Source organism: Taudactylus pleione, unplaced genomic scaffold (genome assembly GCF_031769625.1).
Source record: "Taudactylus pleione unplaced genomic scaffold, aTauple2 ptg000487l, whole genome shotgun sequence".
NCBI classification, from domain to species: domain Eukaryota; kingdom Metazoa; phylum Chordata; class Amphibia; order Anura; family Myobatrachidae; genus Taudactylus; species Taudactylus pleione.
This window is the reverse complement of record NW_028284889.1, coordinates 7,053,314-7,081,235: the sequence shown is the minus strand read 5'-3', so window position 1 is coordinate 7,081,235 and position 27,922 is coordinate 7,053,314. Positions and strand designations below refer to the sequence as shown.

The following is a 27,922-nucleotide window of genomic DNA, read 5'->3' as shown; positions in this document are numbered from 1 at the left end:
TGGCATGACTCTGTAGCGCGAGCGTCTTTTCATGTGACTTTTTACCTTTTAATTGAATCTTATTCGCAAAGAGATACGAATAGGACGCACAAGCAGCTTCTGATAAAAATGACATGGGGCATGCCCATATTCTGTGTGCAACTGTGGGTCTATCTGCATGCAAAATACTATGTTACAGTGTCACAGTAGCAATTCACGTGTAGATACACACGCAGTCGCACACAGAATATAGGCATGCTTCCTTGTGCGTCCTATTTTCATCGCTTTGTGAATAAAACGCATTTGAAGTTATAGAGTCGCATGAAAAGATGCTCTGTGCTACTGAGTTGCACGGCGCTCACCTGTTATGTTTAACGTGACTTGTACCGCACAGAGGTAAGATGTGTGTGGACAGATCTGTATGTACAGTGCATCTGGAAAGTATTCACAACGCTTCACTTTTTCCACATTTTATGTTACAGCCTTATTCTAATTCATTTTTGTCCTCCATAATTCTACACACAATACCCCATAATGACAACGTGTAAAAAGATTTTTTGAGATTTTTGCAAATTTAATAAAGAAAAAAAAACGAAGAAATCACACGTACATAAGTATTCACAACCTTTGCTCAATACTTTGTTGATGCACCTTTGGCAGCAATTACAGCCTCAAGTCTTTTTGAATATGATGCCACAAGGTTGGCACACCTATCTTTGGGCAGTTTCGCCCATTCCTCTTTGCAGTACCTGTCAAGCTCCATCAGGTTGGATGGGAAGCATCGGTACACAGCCATTTTCAGATCTCTCCAGAGATGTTCAATTGGATTCAAGCCTGGGCTCTGGCTGGGCCACTCAAGGACATTCAGAGTTGTCCTGAAGCCACTCCTTTGATATCTTAGCTGTGTGCTTAAAGATGAACAGTTGCCCCAGTCTGAGGTCAAGAGCGCTCTGGAGCAGGTTTTCATCCAGGATGTCACTGTACATTGCTGCATTCATCTTTCCCTATATCCTGACTAGTCTCCCAGTTCCTGCCGCTGAAAAACATCCCCACAGCATGATGCTGCTGCCACCACCATGCTTCACTGTAGGGATGGTATAGGTCTGGTGATGAGTGGTGCCTGGTTTGCTCCAAACATAACGCCTGGCATTCACGCCAAAGAGTTCAATCTTTGTCTCATCAGACCAGAGAGTCCTTCAGGTGCATTTTGGCAAACTCCACGTGGGCTGCCATGTGCTTTTTACTAAGGAGTGGCTTCCGTCTGGCCACTCTAATATACAGGCCTGATTGGTGGATTGCTGCAGACATGGTTGTCCTTCTGGAACGTTCTCCTCTCTACACAGAGGAATGCTGTTGCTCTGACAGAGTGACCATCGGGTTCTTGGTCACTTCCCTGACTAGGGCCCTTCTCCCCCGATCGCTCAGTTTAGATGGCCGGTCAACTCTAGGAAGAGTCCTGGTGGCCACTGTGCTCATTGGGACCTTCAAAGCAGCAGATATTTTTCTGTACCCTTCCCCAGATTTGTGCCTCGAGACAATCCTGTCTCAGAGGTCTACAGACAATTCCTTAGACTTCATGCTTGGTTTGTGCTCTGACATGCACTGTCAAGTGTGGGACCTTATATAGACAGGTGTATGCCTTTCAAAATCATGTCCAATCAACTGAATTTACCACAGGTGGACTCCAATTAAGCTCTAGGAACATCTCAAGGATGATCAGTGGAAACAGGATGCACCTGAGCTCAATTTTGAGCTTCATGGCAAAGGCCGTGAATACTTATGTACATGTGATTTTTGAGTAGGGTTTTTTTTTTTTTTTTTTATTAAATTTGCAATACTCTCAAAAAAACTTTTTACACGTTATCCTTATGGGGTATTGGGTGTAGAATTTTGATGACAAAAGTAGAAGTCTCCATTATATTGCACAGTGAGTGCCAAACACTTAGTTTTGAGATATATATAACACAATAAAATCTGTTTTACCATTGGAACATGATTGATATTCAGGACAGGTGATATGTGACCTACTCCATGCTGTTTCATGCTATGCCCCCAATTGTCATTAAATTCACAGCAAAATATCACTGGCTTGAAGAAAACAATATACACCAGCTCCCTTTCAAATACACAGTCTTAGTTTATAGTAAATTACTTTGGTCACACTCTCCTTCCAGGAATTGTCATTTAATGTCAAGTGATCCAATGCAAATTTCCTTATAATTTACCTTTTTATACTCTGCACAAATGTAATACAATAAGATAGTGGGCCTGATTCGGAGTTGGGCGGATCACGGGCGCAAACAATGAGCCTTTGCATACACCGTATTAGCAGATGCAAATTTATGCATTTTTGTCTATGCCTAATCTTTTCTGAGTGGGACAGAACTTGGTCGGATCTGTCTTTCTTTTAAATTAGTCCATTTTGGGGCAGAAAGTGGATGGGAACAGTGCGATCACACAGCACCGCCCTGTCTTGTGGGAGCGTCATGGGCATCTATGTAAAGCTCTGAGATTTTGAGTCATGCATAATGCGATCATGCATGATCTCGTGTGCATGTGTGGCTGGTGCAAGTGCCAATACTAATGATGACGGTTGCGGCAGCTGGCATAAAATCAAAGGGCGGCATGAATTTCCGCTTGCATATGCATGGACCCCTGCAGTTGCATAAGGTAGTAAACCTAGCTTCCATGGCTGCCGGCAACTACAGCCACTATGCATGCAACTCGGGGCCTGATTCAGAGGTGTACGCGAGCACCTGATGTTTAAATTTGCGCATGCCTCTGAGACACACTGCACATGCGTACCGATTGTTACTGCAGTGGGAATCCAATTGGAATTTAATGAAGATCCTAGCAGATCTGATGGGCATTCCTGGGCAGTGAGTGGCGGGTGGCTTTGTTAGCGGGCAGTTGGGAGCATGCTGGTATTAGGGACTGTGTCGGTAGAGGCAGTTCCATTGGCACTGTTACCATGAACCATCGTACATGCTGAGCAATCATAGGGTTGCTCTAATGTCCGGTGGTACGGCCAATGTCTGCTCGATGGCGCGACTATTTGCTCACTGCAGCCGATTCGAGCTGCAGACAGTGGGCTTCTCAGACTGTGACATTAGCATAAATTAGCAGTAGTGGTTGCGACAAAAGTTGCAGCTGCTTCTGCATTAGCGTCCACATCAGAAGTCTGATAAACATTTTATTGATTTATTTTTGTTTCATGTAGTTTTTAGTTATTAGGGTTTGAAAATTGTAAAAATCCACAAATCTTGGCATCTGTGAGCAAGCTAGGATTGAAATATTAAATTTAAAAAAAAAAAAAAAAAACAGTTTATGGTTCAAGGTTAAAAAACTTGAAAAATAAGGATTTCCAAAAAAAATATAGTTTAAACTTTTCCAAAACTTTGTGTTTATTCCTTGTTGTTTTAAGATTGTACATACCAAATGTCAAGATAGGATCTCAATGGGATCTTGTATTTTTATTAATTTATGTTTGTAGTAATGTAAGAATTTCTTATTTTGCAGTTAAATATTAAAAATAAAAAAATAAAAACATTGACAGTTAATCTTGGCAGTGTTTTTTATTTTTCATAAATTGATTTCACTAACTGTCTTATACCTTGGAGACATTAATATGTAAGTATGCATTATCTTATAAGTTGATATTTTTTTTATTCTTTGAAATTAAAAAAGTGAAAATGTGATAAATTATTTGGATATTATTCTAAATCCTCAGAGTGAAATGTTTAACAAATTTAAAAGCAGGAAGATCAAGGGCTCTACTTTTGCTAGGAACTTGCATGCACTGGCAATCCAGTGATTTCCAACATTGGAGGTGATGGCCATAGCATCCTATCAGATTGTAGGGGATGTCGGGATGCCAGTGCTCCAGAATATCGGCGCCACGTATTCTGTATTAGGGTTAGGGGGAGAGTTAAGGTTAAACACTTAGGGGAGGGTCAGGGATAGACATCTGGGGGAGAGTGTTAGGGGCAGGGTTAGGCTACTTGCCTTCAGGTGTCAGGATTCAGACTGTCGGGATGCCGCTGTCGATATTTTGACCACCGGCATCCCCACCACCAGGATCAACTCGATTGTAGATATAATTTATCTAGTATAATCTATAAAATTTAAAATAAATCACTTGATGGGTTACAGTGGGCTTATTTGAGAGGTTTTTCCTGTCCCTGTTCTGTGCAACTGACCGATCAGAAAAGAAGAAAACCTTTTTTTGCAATTTTGGCATAAATTTGCTCTGAATTAAGGCCCTCATTCAGAGCCGGACGCTCTGAGCAGAGCGCACGCTCTGAATGAGGGCCGTCCTCCATAATTATGTAGCGTCCTCCTGGACGCTCGTATAGCTGTGGGTCACCACCCACAGCCTATACGAGCGTGCAGGTTGATGGCCGTGATGGTCTTGACCATCGCGACCATCGCCACTGCGAGCCGGAGCCTGCAGTTGAGTTTCTCAACCGCAAGGCCCGGAGTGATTTTGGCTCTATCAGAGCCAAAATCACTCCCACTGACATCACTAGTGATGTCAGTGGGCCAGCTTCTGACGGTAGGCGTTCCCTTGGGAACGCCCCTGTCTGGGAGGCACGCCCCCGGCACGCCCACCAAAGGGGGCGTGCTGTCAATCAACATCGACAGCACGCCCCCTTTGATCAGACACAACGAGCGAAGGAAAGTCCTTCGCTCGTCGTGTCTGGCGCATGCGAACGACGGAGCTCCTGCCGTCGTATGCATGCGCAGTGCACACCATCGACCCACTTGCGAGCGGACAGCCGCTCGCGAGTTAGTCTGAATCAGGCCCTAAATCCGCTATTTGAAACAAGTGTATAGCTTCTGTATTATGTGTCAAGCAGCCACAATTGGATGCAAAACTTTTATATTTGATTTTCATCTGGATCACTATAATAGGCTGCAATAGAAGGACCAAGCTTCATCCTGAACGACAAAAGAATAGTTTCTGAGAAGTCTAAACTGATGAAAAACAAGTTTTGTTTTTTTCGTTTTGTTTTTTATTTAATCTGTTATAAATATTTGAACCTGTGACTTTGGGTATAAGTCAACATTTCAGTGATGTGGTTCTGAACAAAATGTTTGTGTTTTTAAAATATCTCAATGCTGGTGTGATCAAATAATTTTTTTGTATGCTCACATATGCCAAGGTTTGTGGATTTTTTACATTTACAAATCCTTACAACTACATGAGATTAAACATAAAAATACAAGACGTATAGTCTGCATACTAAATGATACAATAAAGCTAAGTACAATAAAATTAATCACCGAAGGTAAAACAGGATGCCCTGACTTCACCTGGTCCTCTGCTTCCTATCTCCTGCCTCCAACAGGACACCTAACAGCCTAATAGTTGTCCCCTCTATTGAGATAACTGATGGACCTTCCTCTCAGCCCTTCTATACAGGCCTTCACCACACCTTACTCTCACTCCCTTGCTGGACTTCCCTATCAGCTCTCTGAACCCAACCCAGAGTCCCTCATTGGGGGCGGGATGCACTGTCCTCAAAAATGCAGTCAAACTTCAGAAATAAAAGCAGTTTTCAGAGGTTTGACTGCATTTCCCATATGCATCACTTTCTGCAGCTTGATCCCGATAGGCAATGCCATCTATATATGGGGTTGCCTAATAGAAGCCCTATGGGCTACTTATCGGAGACTTCCCTAAGAGGATAAAATAGTATCCCTTCCAGGGTCCCTCGCGTCTTGTGCATGTGCGGAAGGAATCCAGCTGAAGTCCTCACACCGCAAAAGGACAACTCTAATCAGAAGAGCTGTCCTTTGCTTAAATCTTCATGCATATGGTGTTATTGAATTTTGATATGCAACAGCGGCATATGCAACTGCTTTACGGTAGTTACCGCAAAAAAATATAAATGCTTAAACACACCAATAAAAGCATATTCTATGTCAGAGCAACAAAAAAGCTCCAGTCATTGTCAGCAAAGCGTTCTCAAACAGCCGTCACTAGTTTGGGCAACCATCATCATTACCCGGTATTTGTACTTACCCCAGACCACTCACACGTGATAAGGCTTTCCCACGCGGTTCTGTCCACAAGTTTTCACACTTACTGTAATTTGCCTCCCTCAGAAAGGATCGGTACCTCCCCATTGTGCCCATCCAGGCACGAGCCGCTGGAGGTAGGCAGAAGTGGCTGAATATCAGAAAGCTATATTTGCACAATTGCGTTCTGAACATGTTTAGAGTGATATTACGCAAAATATGCTGTTTGGTATAGTACTCCTTCTGCATTAGCCCCTTAGTGAGGATAGGAATTATTGTAACATTAATAAATTCACACCTGTGATCATTCTGGTTTTCCTACTGGGTGCTATTTATTACTTCAATGTCAAGACCTGCTTCTTTATAGCAAGTATAATACACTGCCAAATCAGAGATTTCCACCTTTGCTAGTAAGAAGTAATTCCTTAAAATATTATTCTAAGCAATGGCATGGTTGTGTTTGACACAAAAAAAATGCATTAATTATTATTTTATTCATCAATTGCTTCCTAAGTAATCTAATTTCTCCCATACATTAACAGTATTAAGTTATTTTCCTTTCACCTTGCAGACATATGGGGGAAAGAATATGAAACGTGTGGGGACAATATTACAGAGAGGGATTATCATCCTAATGCTGTGTTGTTTGCCATGCTGGGCTGTCTTCATTAACACAGAACAGGTGCTGCTGCTCTGTGCACAGAATCCAGATGTTGCCAGGTGAGGATTGCTTTACTGCATTGTAATATATCAGATTACACAAAATATGATTATGACACTGTGTCTCAGAGTTGTCACTATGCCTTATAAATTGATTACTTTAATACTCATAGATATTGCTGCGGCCCACAAGTCCAAATCAAAGTTTACTTGCTTCCTATAGACATTGGAGGCATCATATTTGGATTCTGAACACATGTGCAGACTATTCATTTGCTATGAGCCAGTGACATCACTGAGGCACTGCTAATAATCATGGCTACCATTGTCAGTAGTGTTCTAAATATTGGTTCAGTAAACAAAATGGCTGCTTCCTCTGTGTGCTGATGATTTCTCTTTGACATCATTTTTAAAACCACTGTTCAAATTGTTGTCCTGTGTAAATATGGTAACTTTGAAAGCTATGCATTTATTTTCACTATCCAGTTTTTAGTTGGCCTGAGTGAAAAAATTTTGAAAAATAAAATAAATACTAGTCAGTGTGACTAATATACTTTCCACCCATACCTATTTTGACAGGCCAGTCCCAATCTGAGGGAACTTTCCTGCGGTAGTCATGTTCATGCCAACTACCAGGAACTTTTGAGGCATTTCTACAGTGACTTGTATATGCCGCTTGTAGTAGAGACAAGTACCTTTGGTACATGCGGCAAGTCAAAGGTATTTTAGGACTGCTAACGTGAGGGTTTGATCACACCCACTATAATGCAGCCACACTCCCAACATACCATGACCATGCCCCTGTGTCCTGATTCCTACTTTAGTAATGTTGGAAAGTGTGGACTATTCACAACATGAACAATCACATAGGTGCCTTTGCATATACTGTATTTCCCATATCAGATCCTCTCACCTGATCCCTTATAACCCCAGAACAAAGTGTTCTGCATTTAAACTTCCCATTCTTTTGAAATTATGTGCTGAATTAATTAGTTAATTGATGGTTTAAATCATTATTTTCAATAATTTCTTCAGCACAGGTAAACTGTAGGAGGAAATAACTTTATAACAAGTGGAAGGGGCCATGTTGGGGGATTTGCATTAGAACTCTGAAACTTGCATTAATAATACACTGATTTTTATGGGATTTTAAATTTCAAGAAAGTTTTCGCTATAGCGTAGTGTGTGCAGCCGCGGGGAATCACATGGCGTGATACGTGCTCACGTTTGTGGCGCGATCAGCCACAATGTAACTGGGCGCATCTCTACATCAATGGTATGAAATTATGTCATGTTGTGGTGGTGGAAGCATCATTGTTTTCTGGGTTCCTCTTGCACAGTAAAAGGTGGTCCAAAGGGAGGAACCGAAAACTTAAATTTAGTCAGGTAATGAAGGGGCTTAAACTGTCCATACATCAAGTAGTTAACCTATCCACTAGAAAATAACCCATGATAACCTTTGATTTTGTTGGCAGTGAAGACATTTTAGCTCTACATTGTAAATAAAGGTTAATTTTTACAAGATAATGACGCGTAGATTACTCATCTATCAACTTTCACAATATTATATAAATAACCTCAATGACTTTTAACTTTTTGTTTTTTTGTGTGTGTTTGACCTGCACATATTGCTAACTTCCTAGTAAATGAAATGCAGAGTCTACGAATAAAATGTGTAACAAGCATTTTATTTTTTTTTTAGGCTAACTCAGACCTATGTGATGATTTTTATCCCTGCTCTTCCTGTAAGTACAGTGAGCTTACTGTTTACTAGACAGTCTTCAAAACTTTCTGAGCATAAATATAGTTATTTTTACAATTATCATCTGTCAAGGTGATTAAAGAGTAGTTTATTTATACATTTCTGGCCTCTCAATTATGAACTCACTTTAATTATTTTAGTTTACATTTATTTCAATCCCACATTACAAATTCTTAAAAATGGAACTATTTCCAAGACCAATCCAGTAGACGGGGGCGAACTTTATAGTTTTACTTTTCCTTGTCATTATGGCTACCTAGGAAAAATTTTTTGAAGAAGTTGGCCATTTTCTGTGAAATTCTGTTCAGCTTGAACTTTGATTTATAAATACATATAAATCAATGTATTTATGTATTGCACTATTGCTGCAGTTGCACCAAACAGCCCTTTTGTCCCTTTGTAACTCAGCTTGTGCCGAGTGTCTTTTTCGCGCCTTTTTTTTACTTGCATGTTTATGTGCGACTGAATCTGTGGGCCTGGTTCAGAGATGTACGCTATTCCGATATTTACGCAGTTGAGCGATTATTGGTCGACTGCACGTATCACAGCCATGGTACCTTTCTACTCTCTTGGCAGTCAAATACTGATGCCTTGCCGGGCATATACTGAGAATATTATGCTAGAGTGTACCTAACAGTACAATGCAGGCTGGAAATGGAATTCTGGGATAACCCTTGTCTATTTGTAGGGATATCCTTGAATTTTGTCTTGTACTGCTTTCAGACTATCATTGCCCAGGCCTTGGCACTTTGCAGTAGTATTTTGGGGCAAGTGCAAAACAGCACATTATTATATGTTCTGGTGTTTACTTTCATGTCTGTGTCATGTGGCTATACATTAGCCCCTGGGTGTTGCTGCCATGACAGAATCAACCCAAATAGTATGCAGCAAACATGTCTGGAATAAAAATTATGCTCCCTAAACTTCGACACCATAAAAAAAGTAAACAAAATAACAAACAAAATAAAAAATGGAAATACATAGCATAATGGATTAATTAATAAACAACTGTAATTATAATTACAATAAATGTTTTCCTGACTGTGATATTGTACATTACCTTATTAAAAGACAGGTTATTTTTTTGATCATAGGATCCCTTTACCTTGACCATTTTTGTAAAATTTCCATTCCATTATATTTGGTGATCATTTTCCCATTGTTATTGCAGGCAGCATTCCTTTACCAGCTGCAGACACGATATTTACAGAACCAGGTATTTCTCCATACAGTACATGTTACACTATTTAGTTGATATATTTTTGTGAGTCATAACTTGTTTCTAGTTAATTTTTTAGATGTAACCGGGGCGAACATTATTCCTGGATGATTAATGTACACTGGGCCTGATTCATTACCGATCACAATTGCGATTACGCACGCAGACGGACGATTGTTGCGTAGTAAGCATGCGTATGCATTGTAGTGCGCGTGCACGAAGGCACCACTGCGATTGCAGAGACCACTCAGACCCATCGCAGAGTGATTGACAGGAAGTGAGTATTTGGCGGCGTTGACGAGGGGGTGGTCGGCGAAACGCAGGCATGCCAGTGATTTTGAACACAGTTTCAGGGGCATACATAAATTAACCACTGCGATGGCATACGCAGCCTGAGTTCTCACTGCGTTCAGGAAGTTTAGCAATTTATGAGTAAGGTATGACCTTGTGCAATTGTGAGTGGGGCTCCGATGTTACTTTAATGGTACCAATGTTTTTGCAAACTTGCAAGGTGTTACGGATGTGACTAAGGGGAAGTGGGCTTCCTTATGCTGGCTTGTGATGGTATTGCAAACAGCATATTTTTGCAGCAGGTCTGCGTGCGTAATCGCAGCTGCAATCGCAATAGAGATCTGCAATGAATCAGGCCCAGTATTGAAGTGTTTTTACAGTGACAATAAAATCACACTTTTGCAGAGCTGTGCTAGTCAAAATAAAGAGATTTGGTTATCCATTCAAGATATTTATATTAGCCAGTAGAGGTTCTCTGTTTACTGCAGGGATGGCCCTTGGAATCATTTTCTGGCCCTCTGAGCTTTTTTCTGCTAGCCTCATCTGGCTAGCAGGGTGCCCAGAATGCCACCCTGCAGCCATAATCTATGCAGCAGTGCCGCCTGTAGCGTCCTTAGAATGCTTCAGATGGTCACCCTTACAGCTCCCTGGAGCATCATCAGGGTGCTCCGGGCATTGCTGTAATCACTGGTGATTGTGGCCCCGCCTCTTGTGACATAAAACGGAAGGGGGCGTGGTCTGCACCAGGCCCCTGAATAATGTTGTATATATTAAAATGGCCCTCGGCAGAAAAAAGGTTCCCCACCCCTGGTTTAGTGACATGCCTTAGAGATGATTCACCATGCAAAACGTTTAGATTTGAATGCTACCATGGTGGTGTAGGATTGTTTTTTTCATTCAATTGCGTGCTGATTCCTCATCCAAGGTGTACCAGATATATCTAGCTGTAGGACTGTACCCACTATATTACAGAATTTGAATAACACAAATGTGGCAAATAATAATTAAATCTGAATTAGTGCCTTCTGAGAAACCTGGAATAAGTCAGTTTAATTAATTGGGAGATCCAAATGTTTATGTAAATCATGCTTACATGTCATTGATTGTGCAACAATATTACTGACAAATATTATTTAATTAAATAGGAATGTCACATTTTGTGTTTGTTTCCTAACAAGATTTGGATGTAATTGTCATTATTTCCTCTACCTGCTTTCAGCTTTACAGTTTGAACTGCAATGATTTATTTTTATGGCACCTGTCCCACCACTAGGTGTGTAATGTGCATCATTAATACACATTACATATATGTATATCACTTTATTTAGAACACCAGTCACTCTAACACCATTTATGACCTGTGTTTTAACCTGGCATTTTTATGAAAACTGCACATTGTACATGTCTGTAGGAGACTCCAAAGGACCACTTCAGTGTTGGCTGCTACACCTTCTTTAAATGTGGCTAAATTACTAATACTCCTTTACACCTGAATTTGCGGGTCTGACCCGGAGTTGGAACAGGGTTCCAATCCGGATCAGACTCGGAATTTAGCCGGCGCCGACCCAGGACATTCCCAAGTCGGCGCTGTTCACACCGGTGTCGGGTCTGCATAGACCCAGCTTTTCCGGCGTTGAAGTGGACTTCCGTGTTAAACCCTGCAAGTTACCGGGGTTGAATTGCCGGGTCACTCGACCCGACGATCCAACCCTCTCCCCTTTTACACCAAGAGCTACTCAGGTTAACCCTGCAATAACCAGGGTTTAAGCTCCGGTGTAAAAGGGGTATTTTACACACACCTTGGCAAGTACCAAGCCAGAAATATATACATTATAATTTGCAGCTGAAGCCTTCCATTCAGTGGAGCAATCTACACCACACCATTGGTGAATGAGCACAGTCTCCCTATTACAGGAAATAGATATGGACTATGCGCTAATATTTTTGCTGCATTACTAATTTATATCCTGCATTACCACTAACATCAGCTGCAACCTGCTTATTTAATCTATGACAGTCACTCCATCACGCTTTATAATAGTCGGAGATAGATAGATAGATAGATAGATATATATATATCTATCTATCTATCACAGGGGCTCTGCACTCACCATAATAACTAACAATAATAATAAACATAATAAATAGTGGGGTTTTGGTTCATGAATTGATCAATGCATTTAAGCTTGAAGCCCATCGTCACGGGACCCCACTTTACTGCAAGTCCCTACTCTATTACTCAGAATTATAACATGGACACATCCATCACATTAGTGTTAAATTCAGGGTATGCTATCAAGGTTTAATTATATACAGGTTGAGTCTCCCATATCCAAATATTCTGAAATACTGTATATTTTTAGCATGGATGAGATAGTGAAACCTTTGCTTTCTGATGGTGCAATGTACACAAACTTTGTTTAAGGCACAAAATTGTTAAAAATGTAGTATAAAATTACCTTCAGGTTGTATGTGTGTGTATAAGGTATATATGAAACACAAATTAATTTCATATATGTATACCAACTTTTTTTGATGCACTGTGTATAAGGTGTATATAAAACATAAATGCATTCTGTGTTTATATCTGGGTCCCTTTCCCAAGATATTTCATTATGGTATGCCAAAATACGGAATATTCCTTTATACAAAATACCCTTGATCCCAAGCATTTTGAATATGGGAGATGGGAGACTCAACCTGTGTGTATGTGTGTGTGTATATGTGATTGATAGTTATTTAAAACCTCTATGCAATCCTGTCTATACCTTCTAAAATCTTGCCTATACCTTCTAAAATTGTTGCTATTTAGCGTAATGAGTCGCACCAGTAAATAAATGCTTTCAGACTTTGAGCGTGGTTTCAAAGCACAAAAAGTTATTATTCAATATAAAAACAGATGGTTGCACGCTGTGATCTAAAGACAATTGGCGCAAATAAATCATACATACCCAAGGTACAGTTGTTACATACGCACGCGCTCTGGGCCCAGATACCGGCATCAGCAATAGAAACCTCCGTCTACAGCACAGCAAGAAGACTCTCGACTGGGGTCAGAGAGCGCACATATATACTCTTACAGGAATAGGCAATACAATAGAACAGATTGGCATGATTCCATTGGTTCTTCTTAAAGGTGCTTCTGTTACAGGAAAGTTCATAGGTCAATTCGAATGGACACAAACAGCCTCCAACAACCCTTTGTGTCCTTTTTCCCACTGCATGCTAATCTAAGATGATAACATTACAGAGTACATTTTAATATTTTAACTCTCTATAGTTCATAGTTTGCAGACGCATGTTGCGATCTTCTCACTGATGATACTGGAAATCTGTTGAGACACAGTGGATCAGTACAATACCAAACACAGTCTGCTTACCATGTACTAAACCTTAGATATCAAATAACCTTTATTACACAACATTAATAATTACCAAATAAACCTTGAATATTACACTTTAATGCTAGGGAACCTTTTATGTAAGTGTGCAGTGTGTAAGTATCAGGGAATTAAGAAAAGATGCTAGTTAGCGCTGTGCGACTATGTGTTTGTGGAGTACTCTATGGTACGTGTTTTGCAGGGATAATCATTTTATATGTTTTGGTGACTGTATTTATATAGTGAGGACTTTTAACTTCTTTCTATTGCGTGGGAATCGCACGACGCTAAATAGCATCGCCATATGTACTTATAATGGAGAGTTTCACTAAAATAGCGCTGGGCGGCCAGTCGCAAAATGGCATCTCATTGCCATTCGCAAAATGGCGTCGCCCCGATCTAATTTTAAATCGATCCTGTCTCAGCCAATTATCAGGCTTCGACAGTCCACCCTTTGATAGCAAACAACATGCTATCATACTCTGACTTTAAAATTAATTTAGACTTACATTATGACATATTATTCAATGTTACATTATTGATGGATTAAGAACCAATTGTGCCATCCCATAATATGTCTCTAGGAGAGAACATAAAACTACCCCTATACGCACACCGCAGATCTTGTGAGATCATGGGTAAGATGTGGGGATGCACCAATCCTATAAAGGAAGTCTTGAGGGGGGGATAGGGACTTACATTATTCAAAATAACATTTTAATAACACTTTTTATGCATGTCTAAATATTATACATTATATGATGGTATTTCCTAGTTCAGGGTTGTAATGCAGTCCTACATATACCTCAGTATTCACATGGTTACTACTGACCACCATCATGATTTAATTCCTTTGATTCACCTTATCTTTACATTTTCCACATTTCAACACAGTAGGAACACACCTGACACACAGGCCAATTACTATGATGACAACCAGTATGAGGATCAGGAGTTTACCTATGCTTGCGATCATTTCCTGGACCCACTCTCCTAGACTTGAGAACCATTTCACTGGATTCAACCAAGAAACCCATTCCTCTACCTTCTCCCTTACTTCAGCCCCTGAAGCATTATAGTTCGTTCGAAATTCCCATTATAACTGCAGAATTTCATCCGTCTTCCGGTCTGTCACCTCCTTGGGGTCGCTGGTATCATTTGTAATGTAAGCGCAACACTTTACTCCAAATTGTGTGGCCAAAGTTACGCAGTACCCTCCAGTGACAGTAGTTAAATAATTTAACACTAGTCTGTCTTGCACCAGTTCTTTCTTGTATGCTTGCAACTCCCCCTACCTGTACAGGGCCGCAACTAGGGGGGGCTAGAGGTGCACGTGCACCGGGTGCCGGAATGCAGGGGGTGAAAAAAAGGCTGACTCACGGTGGCTTCGCTGCAGATTCAGATAACGACCATCCAAAAATGGCCGCTGCCTAGGAGACAGGTTCTAGAGGTCCTTACTGGACCTCTAGTGTCTGTCTCTTCCTTGGCGGCGGCCATTTGCAGCAGATTCCATGCGTACTAGGCATCCGCATGGACTCTGCTGAAAACGGCTATCCAAAAATGGCCGCCGCCAAGGAGGAGACAGACACTAGAGGTCGTACTGGACCCCTAGTGTCTGTTAGGTCAGTGTCAGTGTCTGCTGAAAGCTGCATCTTCTCCCGTGAAAACCCCTGGCAATGAGCATAAACCCCATGGCAACGAGCGTGAAACCCCATGGCAACGAGCATGGAACCCCTGACAACGAGCAGGTAATTTTAAAGTAATTAGAAGCCTTACTGTGGGGCATAAAATGGTGTTGGGCAAATATGTAAGTGGCACTTTGGTAATAGGCATTACCGTGTGTGGCATAATGTGTAATGGGCATTCTGGTGTGTGGAATAATGTAAGTCACTATACCAGGGACATCTGACTAGTGCACGGCCTTATGGAGGAGCAAAGACAAAATCCAGGTACAGGAAGGGAGGGGGCGCAAAATTGATGCCTTGCATCGGGTGACAGATATCTTAGTTTCGGCCCTGACCTGTATACCTGAATGTGTCATCATACATCGCGGTGATATTTTCTATTAATTTAGCAAGATCTTGGATATATCTAAAATTTAGTGTACCCCGAGCGATCCTGGTGGGATCCAATGCTACCAAAACTTGAAAGCCAGTTGTCTCACTAATTAACTGTGCGGCTTTTATGCACGTCACCAGATATCATATTTCTTTTGTCTCTGTGTTCATACTGTGTGTGAAGATATGGTGATGGTGTGTCTTTATGAATACCAAGCATTTCACCATGTGTAAGGGTCATAACTTCTGGAACTACTCTTCCCAAGTAACACAAACCTTCGGAACTTGGAGAGAGCCACTTATCCGCTTTCCTTCCACATATAAAATATACATCATCGGGGAGAACATAAGGAATAGAATGCATCATAATCATCCAACACCTTTCCCTAACAAATGATCCTATCTTAAGTTCTCCCATCTGGCTAATACATGTTTCTGGTTGTATAACTCTGGCACAGTACCCTTCTGATACTCTGCCAACCATTTATTTGGTGTTACTCAGTGTATATTTATACCGGAAGTGTCTTCCACCTGACCTAATTTTGCGTAACAGTTCATAATTCATAGGCTCACGGTCAGCTCTTTGTGAGAAGGTCATCCTCTGGTTATTCCCAGTCAACTCCCAACTTCCTGGTTCATTGGAGTTGGTGATGTTTAAACATAAGTGTTTTATTTGCCTGGTGCTGGTGGAGTTTAAAATGGGGTGGTTTGGTATTTAGAAATTTTCCATCCAGTGTCTTCCCTTTTTGCAATTCTAAAATCTCAGCGATATTTAATGGGAATGGCACTAATCCTACATTATGCTGTCCTTGGGGCACGTGAGAGCACACCCAACAGTCGGTTGGGGTTCAAAATTTTGCCCACCATGGTGTGATCCTCTAACGGATACCCACCCCAAAACTGATTATATGTTGGTTGACACTGTTGGATGCATCTCTCGTTGACTACGGACCCACCAAACTCACACATACAATAATCCTCAGACGATAAACCTTCACACTGTCTCAGAGTATCCAAAATAGCATATCTCAACAATTACTGTACTAAGATTGGTCAGACACTCCTCTGATTGGCATAGCACTCCTCCTCTCGACTCCACTCCATCAATACTGCCATTAGCTCCCATCTCCTCTATCGGTCTCCCGTCACAGAAACCAAAAATCCCCAAACAAACCAGGATGATGGAAACTCTGGAAGAGAATACAAATATTAACACAGCAGACCAATCCATTGCCGTAGCAAGGACCTACAAATTTCTTTAGCTCAGATATCTCACTGCAACCTTTTAACCCTCCCGGAACAAGCTCGCGATCGACAGGTCCACGTTATCTGCCTAGTCTCCGCCTTGTTTCACCAACGGTTGGTTGACCTTCTTGCAGTGAGTGGAATGGACCCAGGTATCTCTCTCTGCCACCTTTAAAAGATGTGGTACTCGTCAGCAACACCTGATATGGACCTTCCCAAAGGTCAGTCAAACAACCTGAATGCAAGAAATTTCTGATCATAACATATTCTCCAGATTCAACATCATGACTGTTTGTTTCAGGCATATCATGGGACAACAATTAAAATTTCTGCTGCTGCTGTTTTAACTGTTTACTCATTGTTGTAAGATACCTTACAGTTACCTCGTTGTTACCTTTCAAGTCTTCCTGTGGACTTATAATCAAATGAGGTTGTCTACCAAACAGTATTTCAAAGGGGGACAGATCTAGAGGGGGTGTAGGAGTGGTCCTTATGCTATGTAGGACCAACGGTAATGCTTCTGGCCATCCTAGTCCAGTTTCTGCCATGATCTTACTTAATTTATTTTTAATAGTACCGTTCATCCTCTCCACCTTGGCACTGGCTTACAGTCGGTAGGGGTTATATAGTCGACTATTAATACCGATCACCTTACACATATTTTGGAAGCATCACCTGTGAAATGAGTACCCCTATCACTCTCGATAATTTTATGGATACCGTATCTGCACACAAACTCCTGAACAATCTTCTTGGCAGTAAACGCAGCAGCATTAGTGGCAGCTGGGTATGCCTCAACCCAATTGGAAAACACATCAGTGCACACTAATACATACTTGAGATTCCTGCAGGGTGGTAATTGGATGAAATCAATTTGTATTACCTGGAAAGGTCTGTCAGTCGGAGAAATGTGGGATGGTTCGGTAGGGATCGTTTTCCCAATGTTTTTCCTCAAGCAGGTCAGATAGGATATTGCTCTCTTTTCCACTTGAGAAGAAAAACCCGGTGCACACCAGTATGCTCTCACCAATTTACACATACCTTGCTTTCCCAAATAAGTCAGACCGTGCACTGCCTCAGCCAAGATTGGGTAATATGCCTTGGGAGTCACTGGCTTACCTTGTCTGTCTCTCCAGAGTCCAGAGGACTCTTGCCCACATCCCTTGGACCTCCAGACTGACTTTTCCTGGATAGACCACAAATTTTGCATCTCAATTTCAGCATATCAATTGTTTGAAAAGTCATGATTTGTTCATTTTGCAGCTTTATTTGCCTTGTTGTAGCCCAGTGACACCGGATCATCCTCACATGTATGAGCTTTACACTTAATTACTGCCACTGCCTTTGGCAATTGGATTGCTGTTAGTAGTCCTTTTATATGTTTGGAATGTGCAATTGGTGTGCCTGCTGCTGTCCTAAACTTTCTCAGACGCCATAGGGCACCGAAATCGTGTACTACCCCAAAGGCATACCTAGAGTCACTGTAGATATTACCAGATTTACCTTCCGCTAATTCACACGCTGTCTTTAGTGCCACCAGTTCCGCCACTTGGGCCGAGTGTGGTGGGCCTAAAGGTTCGGCTTCTATGATGTCTTCGTCATTTACCACAGCATAACCTGTACATAACTCTCCAGTGTCAGTTTGTCTATGACAACTCCCATCCATGTAAAATGTCACATCTACATTTTCTAAAGGTGTATCCCGTATGTCAGGTCTTGCAGTAAATGTTTGATTCAGATATTTCAAACAATCATGTGCATCAATATACCTGCAGAACTCACCTTTCACCAGCGACTCACTTCTGTCCACCCTTTGTGCATCCTGTTGCACATATGGTAAATACGTAGCTGGGTTTAACGTAGTGCACCTTTTTGATGGTGATGTTTGCAGGTGCTATTAAGGCTAGTTCCCATTTTGTGAACCTAGCTGAGGACACATGTCTGGTTTGGGCAGAGTTTAGCAAAGCAGATACAGCATGGGGAGTATAGACAATCATATCATGGCCTAGTACCACATCCTCACTCTTACTGACCAATAGAGCAGTTGCTGCTACACTTCTTAAACACGTTGGGAGTGATCTTGCCACAGTGTCCAATTGTGCACTGTAGTATGCTACGGGCCTACTGGCATCACCATGTTTTAGTGTGAGGACACCTGCTGCATAACAATCGGCTTCCGTACAATACAAATCAAAAGGTTTTTCATAATCAGGTATTCCCAATATAGGTGCTCTTGTCAGACTATATCCTTAAGATTAAGGAAAGCCTGCTCTGATTCCTCTGACGCTCTGACAGAGCGCTCGCTCTGAATCAGGGCCGTCCTTCTCTTTTTTTAGAGCGGCCTCCTGGCCGCTTACATAGCTGTGGGTGACCACCCACAGCTTTAGCGAGCGGCCAAAAAGATGGTCGCGATGGTCAAGACCATCGCGACAATCGGGCTTGCGACGAGACCCTTGTGGTAGGGTCTCGTTGCCGCAAGCCCTGGAGTGCTTTTGGCTCTATCAGAGCCAAAAGCACTCCTACTGACATCACTTGTGATGTCAGTGGGGCCGGCCTCAGACGGTAGGCATTCCCATGGGAATGCCTCTGTCTGGGCAGCCATGCCCCTGGCACGCCCACCAAAGGGGGCGTGCTGTCCATCACCATCGACAGCCCGCCCCCTTTGTAGCGAGACCCGGAGCGACTGCTTGCCCGGAGCCGCCTCCGTCGTGCGCATGCGCACTGGGCCAACATCGACCCGCTTGTGAGCGCTCAGCGCTCGCGAGCGGGTCTGAATTAGGCCCTAAGTCCTGTAATGGCAAGGCCAAAATAGAAAAACCTGGGATTCAAAAAATGGAGAAGAAAAAAAGGAGTTGTCTTGTTTGGGGCGCACAATACATAAGTAGTATAAATGTTAAAAAATAACTTTTATTATTTGCAAATAAAAATGTAAGGGAAACAGCGAAATATTAAAACTTCCTATATATAAATGAACATAAATTGTGAAGACATGATAATAAACTAAATGTGGTTAAAACAATTCTCATTTTCTGTGTTTCCTTCCCCTATAACAATACATCGGTGTAAACTATTAATTAGTACAGCAGTAGAGGTCCCATATTTTGCTAATAACAAGGATTTATTGAAGTAATATCACAGAGAAATCACAAAAAATCACATATGGCAATATAAACTCTGATATATAAGGAACTCACCAATGCTAATCAAATACTATCAACCTATTTGTGGCTTAAGATGTATGTAACTGCTGATTATGTGGTAATGTGAATATGATAAATATATCGTCTTTACATTCTAATAACACTTGGATTATATCAAATTAAGAAATGTATCCACCTACAGAAATATCTTAAGGAATTAGGATGCTATATTACTCATGGTAGTAACAAAATACTGACAGTATGTTGCTATCAGTAATGTGTCAATTTGTAATAGCCCTTTTTGACTACCTTCAACTGCTAGCATGTAGGTATTCCAATAACACCTACCCTATTTCAGTGATTTCGTCCACCCTCTACCCAGTTCACAATCACAATTTAGCCAAAACTGTGCTTCAATTACAATGCTCAAATAACCCTAACTGATCACTGAATACTGTAATCACACTGGGAGCCAAACCTACAACAAAGACAACAACTACACCTGCTTATGTGTTAGAACGGTATCTACTACCGAGCTACTAGGTCGATCCTTGCGCCTAGTCCTTATAGGTCCTACGATACCCTTAACTAGGGAACAGTTGTCCCTACCAACAAATACTCACTGATACACACCCTTTACCTGCGCAGAAAAATACACATTTTCCTAGACTGTGGCAACACTGATCAAGATGCTTACAACAATGCTATCTTATCAATGCACTCTCAACGGCTTTGTTCAAAACACGTGGCGGCACTACCGGAAGTACGTATACGTTTTTGTGCGACTAGTCGCATACACAATAATGCGACCACTACACAAAACGTATTATGACTTTTACGCTATAGTGCGAATGGTCGCATACACAATAATGCGACTTCCCCTTTTTAACACACAAAAAACCTATCGATGAAGGAAAACAAACCTTTTTCCTCCCTCATCCTTGGATTCTTAATCAGCGCTTCTAAAGCCACAATAACAGGTAGCGGACTCTCAGCCACAAAGTGGTAGCAGATTTCGAAGGCACGATGCGTTCTCCTGCTATGGCGCCTCCACCGTTTTGCTGAGAGATCACTACCGAGTGTTACCTAGTGACCGGTAGCGTAATTTCCTGGACGAGCACCCAACTATTGATACCTTTTTTAAAACTCTATGCAATCCTGTCTATACCTTCTAAAATTGTGGCATTTGTGTTGCAATAACAGTTTGTGCCTGTCACCTCCCCTACGAAGGGGTGGAACATGGTCCAGAGGCATAAAGCTGAAGTCTTTAAGACTATGTCCCATAGCAACAAAATGTTTAGCCACACGTGGAGTATTGGAATCCAACTTTAGAAATGCCTTTTTAATTGAAGACCTGTGCATGGCAATCCTTTCCTTGATCATTTGTATGGTCTTGCCGACATATATCTTGTTGCACAGGCACAAGATCACATAAACTGCATATTTTGTCTCAGTTTATGCAACTTCAGCCAACTGTTGTTCGATGGAATGTTGGATCCAATATCAGAGGGACTAATCAATTGCTTCAAATTGTGGCTGTGGCTAAACATTTTGTTGCTATGGGACATAGGCCCTCATTCAGAGCCGCTCGCTATTTGCGGTCGTTCGTTCTAAAGCAAGGGGTGGCTATTCAAATGAACCGTTCGCTCATTGCGGTCTGTTCACGCCTCTAAGTCTGAACGAGCGAGCAAAACTTGCGGTTGTAATTTTGTAAAATACGCCCCCTTGCCGCTCGCAACATACGTCATGTCCGCTATTTAATAGATTAATCAAGTACATCGAACAGCGTATGAACTGCTCGCTATTCTTGTGGCTGGTTTTTTCAACCGCTATTTTGCGAGCAGTTCTGAGTAAAAAAAAAACAAGTGACGTGGTCAATGACGCTGCTGTATTAATTATGCACTCCCTTAAAATGCCCGTTTTGACCTTTAAGCACGCCTGCGTTCGAATTCCACACCCCCGTTTTCAAGCACTTTCCCCTGTTACCACCCACATACGCCTCCTTCTGTCACTCAAAATAGCAGGCATTCGCTATATAGCGAACAAACGATTTTTGGCCGCACTGACTGGTTCACGCATGCGTATTAAAATCCGTACGCATGCGCAGATGTGCGAACATCGGTCAGAACGAACGAGCGGCCGCTTACGAGCGGCTCTGAATCAGGGCCATAGTCTCAAAGACTTCAGCTTTATGCCTCTGGACCATGTTCCACACCTTCGTAGGGGAGGTGACAGGCACAAACTGTTATTGCAACACAAATGCCAGTGGATACATAAACTTAATAGTATGGTGCCTATGGGTTTAAATGAAGAGTTTTGTGTGTCAGCATTTTTGTGATAATGTAGCTCTTTATTTGGTACACATGAGACTACACATGCTGGAACATATTTGTTTATGAATTTATGTGATGGTCATTCGCAATGTTTATGTGTGTGTTTTTCCACGCTATATACTCTCTTGACACTCCATGGCCTTTTGATATGTTTTTTTCATTGATAGCATTGTATTTGTATGTATGTTTTGTATGTGTGTTTCACTTTACCAGTGATCACCATGGATACCGTGTAGTTACTTCCGGGTGCGCGCTTGCTTTGGTCTTCCCCCTTCTGTGGATGGTGCAGATTAGTTCCGTCTTCCGGTGTCACTTCCGGTTTGGCGACACACATGTCTGTACTGCTCTGTCGGGGGATGTGCCGGCAGTGCGGGCGGACGGAGGTGCACATGTGATGCCATGGTGTATGATTAGGTAACCTTGCCATTTGTCTATTTATAGCCTGTTTGTTTGTCATTATGCTCTATCAGAGCCAAAAGCACTCCTACTGACATCACTTGTGATGTCAGTGGGGCCGGCCCCAGACGGTAGGCGTTCCCATGGGAACACCTCCTTCTGGCCTGGCACGCCCACCAAAGGGGGCGTGCTGTCACTCACCATCGACAGCATGCCCCCTCTGTAGCGAGACCCATAGCGACGGCTTGCCCGCCGCTATCCAGGTCTCGCGCATGCGCAAGACGGAGCCGGGTCCGTCGTGCGCATGCGCACTGGACCAACATCGACCCGCTTGCGAGCGCTCAGTGCTCGCGAGCGGGTCAGAATTAGACCATCAGTTCCAAATTGGTTTAGGATACTTGAATAAGATAAATGTTCCCATTCAGATATTTCCAGTCCTCTGTTGGTGGTGGATGACCCATAGGAGTGAGTGGAATCTAGCACTGATGTTGGATATCCACATGTGCTCCAAATAAGAGGTTGTTCACCGCTAACTCTAGAGCATGCTCATATTCATAGGCGTCTTTATAATGGGTGCAAGGTGTGCGGTGCACATGGGCCCCTGGGTCCAGCACACCTTGCACCCATAGTTAATATTACTAACCTCTCCGCTGATTCTGATGTGCTGCTCGCACAGCGCCCATTTTCCTTGTGTCCTGCACATGTGCAGGACAGATGTCCCCGGGAAAAAGGCATGGGCACCATTTTCCCGGAGATCTGTGCATGCGCAGTAGATTCTGGCATGAAGCCAGAATCTACCACGCTCAGTGCACTGATAGAGAGGAAGGGGCCCAGACGGAGGCTGCACACGGGCCCCCTCCTCTCTTATTGGGTGCACCTTTTATATTGCTTTTTTTTCCCTGTGCTATATGACAATTTTGTATATATATCTTTTGACATATTGTATCTGAATAAATGTTTAATATGTTTTACCTTCATTTATAATAAACTATGTTGCAAACACAGTGGGCCCCGGGTAAAGCAATAAATAGTAAGCATATGCACCAATTACAATAGTTGGAATACAATTATTTGATGAGGAAACTTTAGTAAGGGTCTCCCTGTAATACCCCTTTTACACCAAAGTCCCGGTCTGACCCGAGATTTGGAACACGTTTGCAACCCTGGACAGACCCCTTTTACACCACGGCCTGGGTCGGCACCGTTCACACCGTAGCCGGGTCTGCAGTGGACATTTGAAGATGATGTAATCTCCAAGCGCCGCTGAAGCCGGCCACACTGGAGGCGGGTCTGCAGTGACCCGGCTCTTCTGGCATTGCACTGCAGTGGACGCTTGGAGATGATGTCATCTCCAAGCGCCACTGAAGCTGGCCGATCAGGCAGCATGTGGCACGATCGGGTCATCATGGGAACGACCCGTGGCCAACCCTGCAGGCTACTCTGGTTAAGCCTGCAAGTTGGATCCCCTGGGTCCCTGGACTCGGGTGCATCCATTTACACTGACAAAAATCCTGGGTTGATACGCGTTCACGTGCATCAAACCTGAATTTTCAGGTCGGTGTAAAAGGGGTATAATTGTCGTCATGCTGCTTGTTGGGTGAGAGCACAGTTCCCTTTGTGAGGATGGATTGAGGCCACTCTAGCAAAACAAATATTGACTTAATCCAATGCTTGTAAATAGACGTAAAACTGTATGATAACGTGTCCAAGTTTTAGTATATTCTTCACAGTTAGGTGAATTTGCCATTCTGACTTAAATACTTAACTATAAGTAATTTATAATAATACCTTTTTATTTCTTCACATTTCCATAATTTAACAAGCTAATATTAGCGTTAACTAAGATCATTTTTTTCCCTTGTATTCCAGGGTATAATATGGCCGCAGGTCATTACTGGCATTGTAGTAAATCTTGCTAATATTGCTGTGAATGCCATATTTATGTATGGTCTGAATCTGGGAGTAGTGTGAGTAAACCTGCATTTAAACGTATTACTACTGTGATATTTGTCCTTGCATGGTCCATCCACATATTTTGTCACACATTGGTTGACCTGACCATAGGGCGCGAGATCTATGTCATATTTGGGCATGCACATAATTAACATGTATGATCTGATGGAGCTACATTAGTGAGTTTGGCTAATGATAGCCTACACAGTTATGTGTGGCCTCTACCTAACTGCATCCACCACAATATCTCGTTTTACATCTGATGCCTCCCTTAAGGTGGGTACACACTATACAGATCTATCTGCAGATGATGGTCGTTCATACACACTGAACGACCATCACCTGCATGCTGCAGCGGTGGCCGGGGGCGGGTATGGGGCGTGACCTAATCGCGACAGGCGTGGCCACGCCCCTTCAGGGGAAAATAACATTTTGTGGCGCTGGGGAGGGGAGCGCTGTATGCCCCTCAGCCCGGGCACAGCCAATGGGGAGCGCGATCAGCGTGATCACTCCCCCCCCTTGGCATAGGAGACTGCCCGGGCTGCTGCTTTAGCAGCCTGGGACAGTGTCCCAGTGCAGCCCAGCACACAGCAGCGTTGTGGGCTGCTGTGGTTGGGGAGCTGTGCCGGGTAAGTAGTACCCACTCGCGAGTCCCCCCCCCCCCCTCTCTCTGCACCCTTGTGTACGGGCGATCGCCCGTACACACTTGCCTATGGACAGATATGTCTGCAGACTTATCTGTTCATTGGCTGTGCAGCACAGCCAATGCAATATGTCTGTGAACAACGTTGTTCACAGACATATCGTCTGTACACACTGGCCGATGGGGGCACGATATATTGGCCGATCAATAGATCGGCCAATATATCGGCCAGTTGGTGTAACCAGCATAAGTGTGATCTGCAGATAATGGTTGTTTATACACACTGAACAACTGTCATCTGGCCACCTCTGCTCCCCGCAGTCTCTGCTGCAAGTATACGGGTGGTCGGCTAACTGCCCGTACACACAGCATGATTGATAGATATATCTGCAGATATATCTGCCATTGGCTGTGCAGCACAGCCGACGAGATATGTCTGTGAACGACGATGTTCGCAGTCATATCGCTGGCTTACATTGGCCAACAGAGGATCTTTACAGTAGTCATAAATCCTGTCAATCATCATGTAAAGCATTGTACCTAGACATGTACATGTGCCGCCTTTGAACAGAAGACTGATAGAAAGAAACATTGTAACACACCGAAGTATATGTTTTGTGTGGGGAATATCATCCTTTGTGGCAAGGCAAGGAACAGAGATTGTCCTAATATATCATTACTTGACTGGAACACTGATTTCCTGGCTAAGATATGATTACTGGCCTAAAGGCAATCTACATTTCTATTAAGACACTCACGAGGAAGTAAAATCCTTGTAAAAACACATGCAGGCATTCATCATATAACTAAATGGGAAAGATTCTCACTTGTTTTATTTTCCTATGTACTGGGAGGATGATTGTTTTACTTACATCTTGTGTTTTTTCGGTTGCTTCCTTTAGGGGATCAGCTTGGGCAAATACAATATCTCAGTTTGCAATGCCTGGTCTACTTTTAGTCTATATAATTTGGAGAAAACTACATCTTACAACTTGGGGAGGTACAGTACAGTATGTGAGTTTGGATAAAATAAAACCGAAAATCAGTAGATAATAAACTCAAAGTAGAATAATTGACATCAGCCCGATGGCATACAGGGCATGTAGTAGTCCCAGGTGCATGGCACTGTGGTTAGCATTACTGTGTAAAAGCACTGTGTTCATTACTTCAATTCCCGACGAGGCCCTATGTATGTTCTCCCCATGCTTCCATGGGTTTCCTCCCAGACCCCAAAACATACTGGTAGATTAATTGTATTCTGACAAAACTAATCCTAGTACGTATGTTAAGGAAATTAGGGGGAGATGTATCACTTAAGGGGGCAGGTGGAGAATTTCTCCATAACTGCTAATCAGCTTCTAGTTGTCATTTTATTTAATGTACTTAGTGATTGGTTGCTATGGGCTACTTCACTTGTCCTCTTTAGATGGTTTGATACATCTCCCCCATAGACTGCTAATACTAATGTGAATAATGCATTATTTCTGTACAGTGCTGCCAAAATGGTGGCGATATATAAATACATTATAATCATTTTATTATTATTTGGTTTCTTGAAATCTGCTTTTGAACTACTCTTTTGTTCAGTCATCTCTTTCTATCATTCACCACATTTTTAATGTTGACAATTGGAAGTGAATGGCAAGGGAAATCTCTTGTAGATTTGTGTTGATATCATATGGAAAGCAGTTTATTTGCCAGAAAGCATTTGTATGCTGTTACTGCATTATGTGTTTTATATTCAGCTCTCTTCCAAGTTGTATTCAGGCATATGTTTTTCTTTTTTCGGAATATATTTCTGTTTTTAGGTTGGTCCAGAGATTGTTTGCAGGAATGGGGCATCTTTGTACGTCTGGCCATACCCAGCATGCTTATGACGTGCATTGAATGGTGGAGCTTTGAAATTGGAGGATTCTTAGCAGGTTGGTCCCCATGTACTATTTCTACCAACAGGCTTTGCCTCACCCCTTCTGGTTTATAACCGGAAGAGCTCAGGGCATTTTAACTAGGCAGGTGAGCATGCAGTTCTTCATAGTACAAATGTGCTTCTTTTATACCATACACAATGAGGTTTATGGTTTCAGAGGTTGTAACATATACACAGTATATAATGGTTAGTTTTGCTGCCTCACAACGCTGAGATAATTTCCAACTAATTCCCTATATGTGTGGGGTTTGTATGTTCTTCCCATGCTTGTGTGGCTTTCCTCACAGTACTCCATTTTTCTCTCGCATTCCATAAACTACTGGTATGTTAATTGGCTCCTGACAAAATTACCCCTAGTGTGCATGTGTGTATCCATGTGGTAGAGAATGTAGATTGTAAGCTCCACTGGGGCAGCGACTGATGAACAGATTTGTCCACATACATCTTACTTCCGAGTGCTACAAGTCACATTAAACATAACGCGTGAGTGCCGTGTGACTCTGTAGTACTGAGCTTCTTTTCGTACGACTATACCTTCAAATGTGTCTTAAATGTAAAGCGATGCGAATAGGAATCACAAGCAGCTTCTACTGATTTAAATTATACTTCTATTCTGTTCGCAACTGTGGGTGTATCTGCTTGCGAAAAATTAATTTACCTATCTATTCATTCACTAATGCAAAAAATATATAAAGATGGGTGAAAACCAAAATGAATCATGAAGAGCTGCAAACACCCAGATGCGTCTGTGACCACACACCTAATTAATGAAGTTGCTGCATGTCCTTCCTATTCTCATTGCTTTGCGAATAAGACGCATTTTAAAGGAAAAGATGCTCGGCACTACCGAGTCACACCAGGGTTAGGATACCGACACTTCTCGGTCAGTATTATAACCACACCCCCTCTCCCT

At 42.3% G+C, this 27,922-nt stretch overlaps 1 protein-coding gene across 2 annotated transcripts in view; it reads left to right on the top strand.

Moving 5' to 3' along the window:
* Positions 1–6,577: 6,577 nt before the first annotated feature.
* Positions 6,578–27,922, top strand: part of LOC148502684 (multidrug and toxin extrusion protein 2-like) — a 73,375-nt gene continuing 52,030 nt past the window's right edge. Inside the window, exons 1-6 of one of the 2 annotated variants that reach the window (XM_088449505.1) lie at positions 6,578–6,723; positions 8,366–8,408; positions 9,597–9,641; positions 24,356–24,453; positions 25,985–26,082; positions 26,891–27,004. In XM_088449505.1, coding sequence (XP_088305631.1) covers positions 6,593–6,723; positions 8,366–8,408; positions 9,597–9,641; positions 24,356–24,453; positions 25,985–26,082; positions 26,891–27,004 — 529 coding nt within the window. In that variant the 5' untranslated portion in view covers positions 6,578–6,592. Of the gene's footprint in view, positions 6,724–8,365; positions 8,409–9,596; positions 9,642–24,355; positions 24,454–25,984; positions 26,097–26,890; positions 27,005–27,922 lie in introns of both variants that reach the window. The other variant, XM_088449506.1, reaches the window with a different exon arrangement.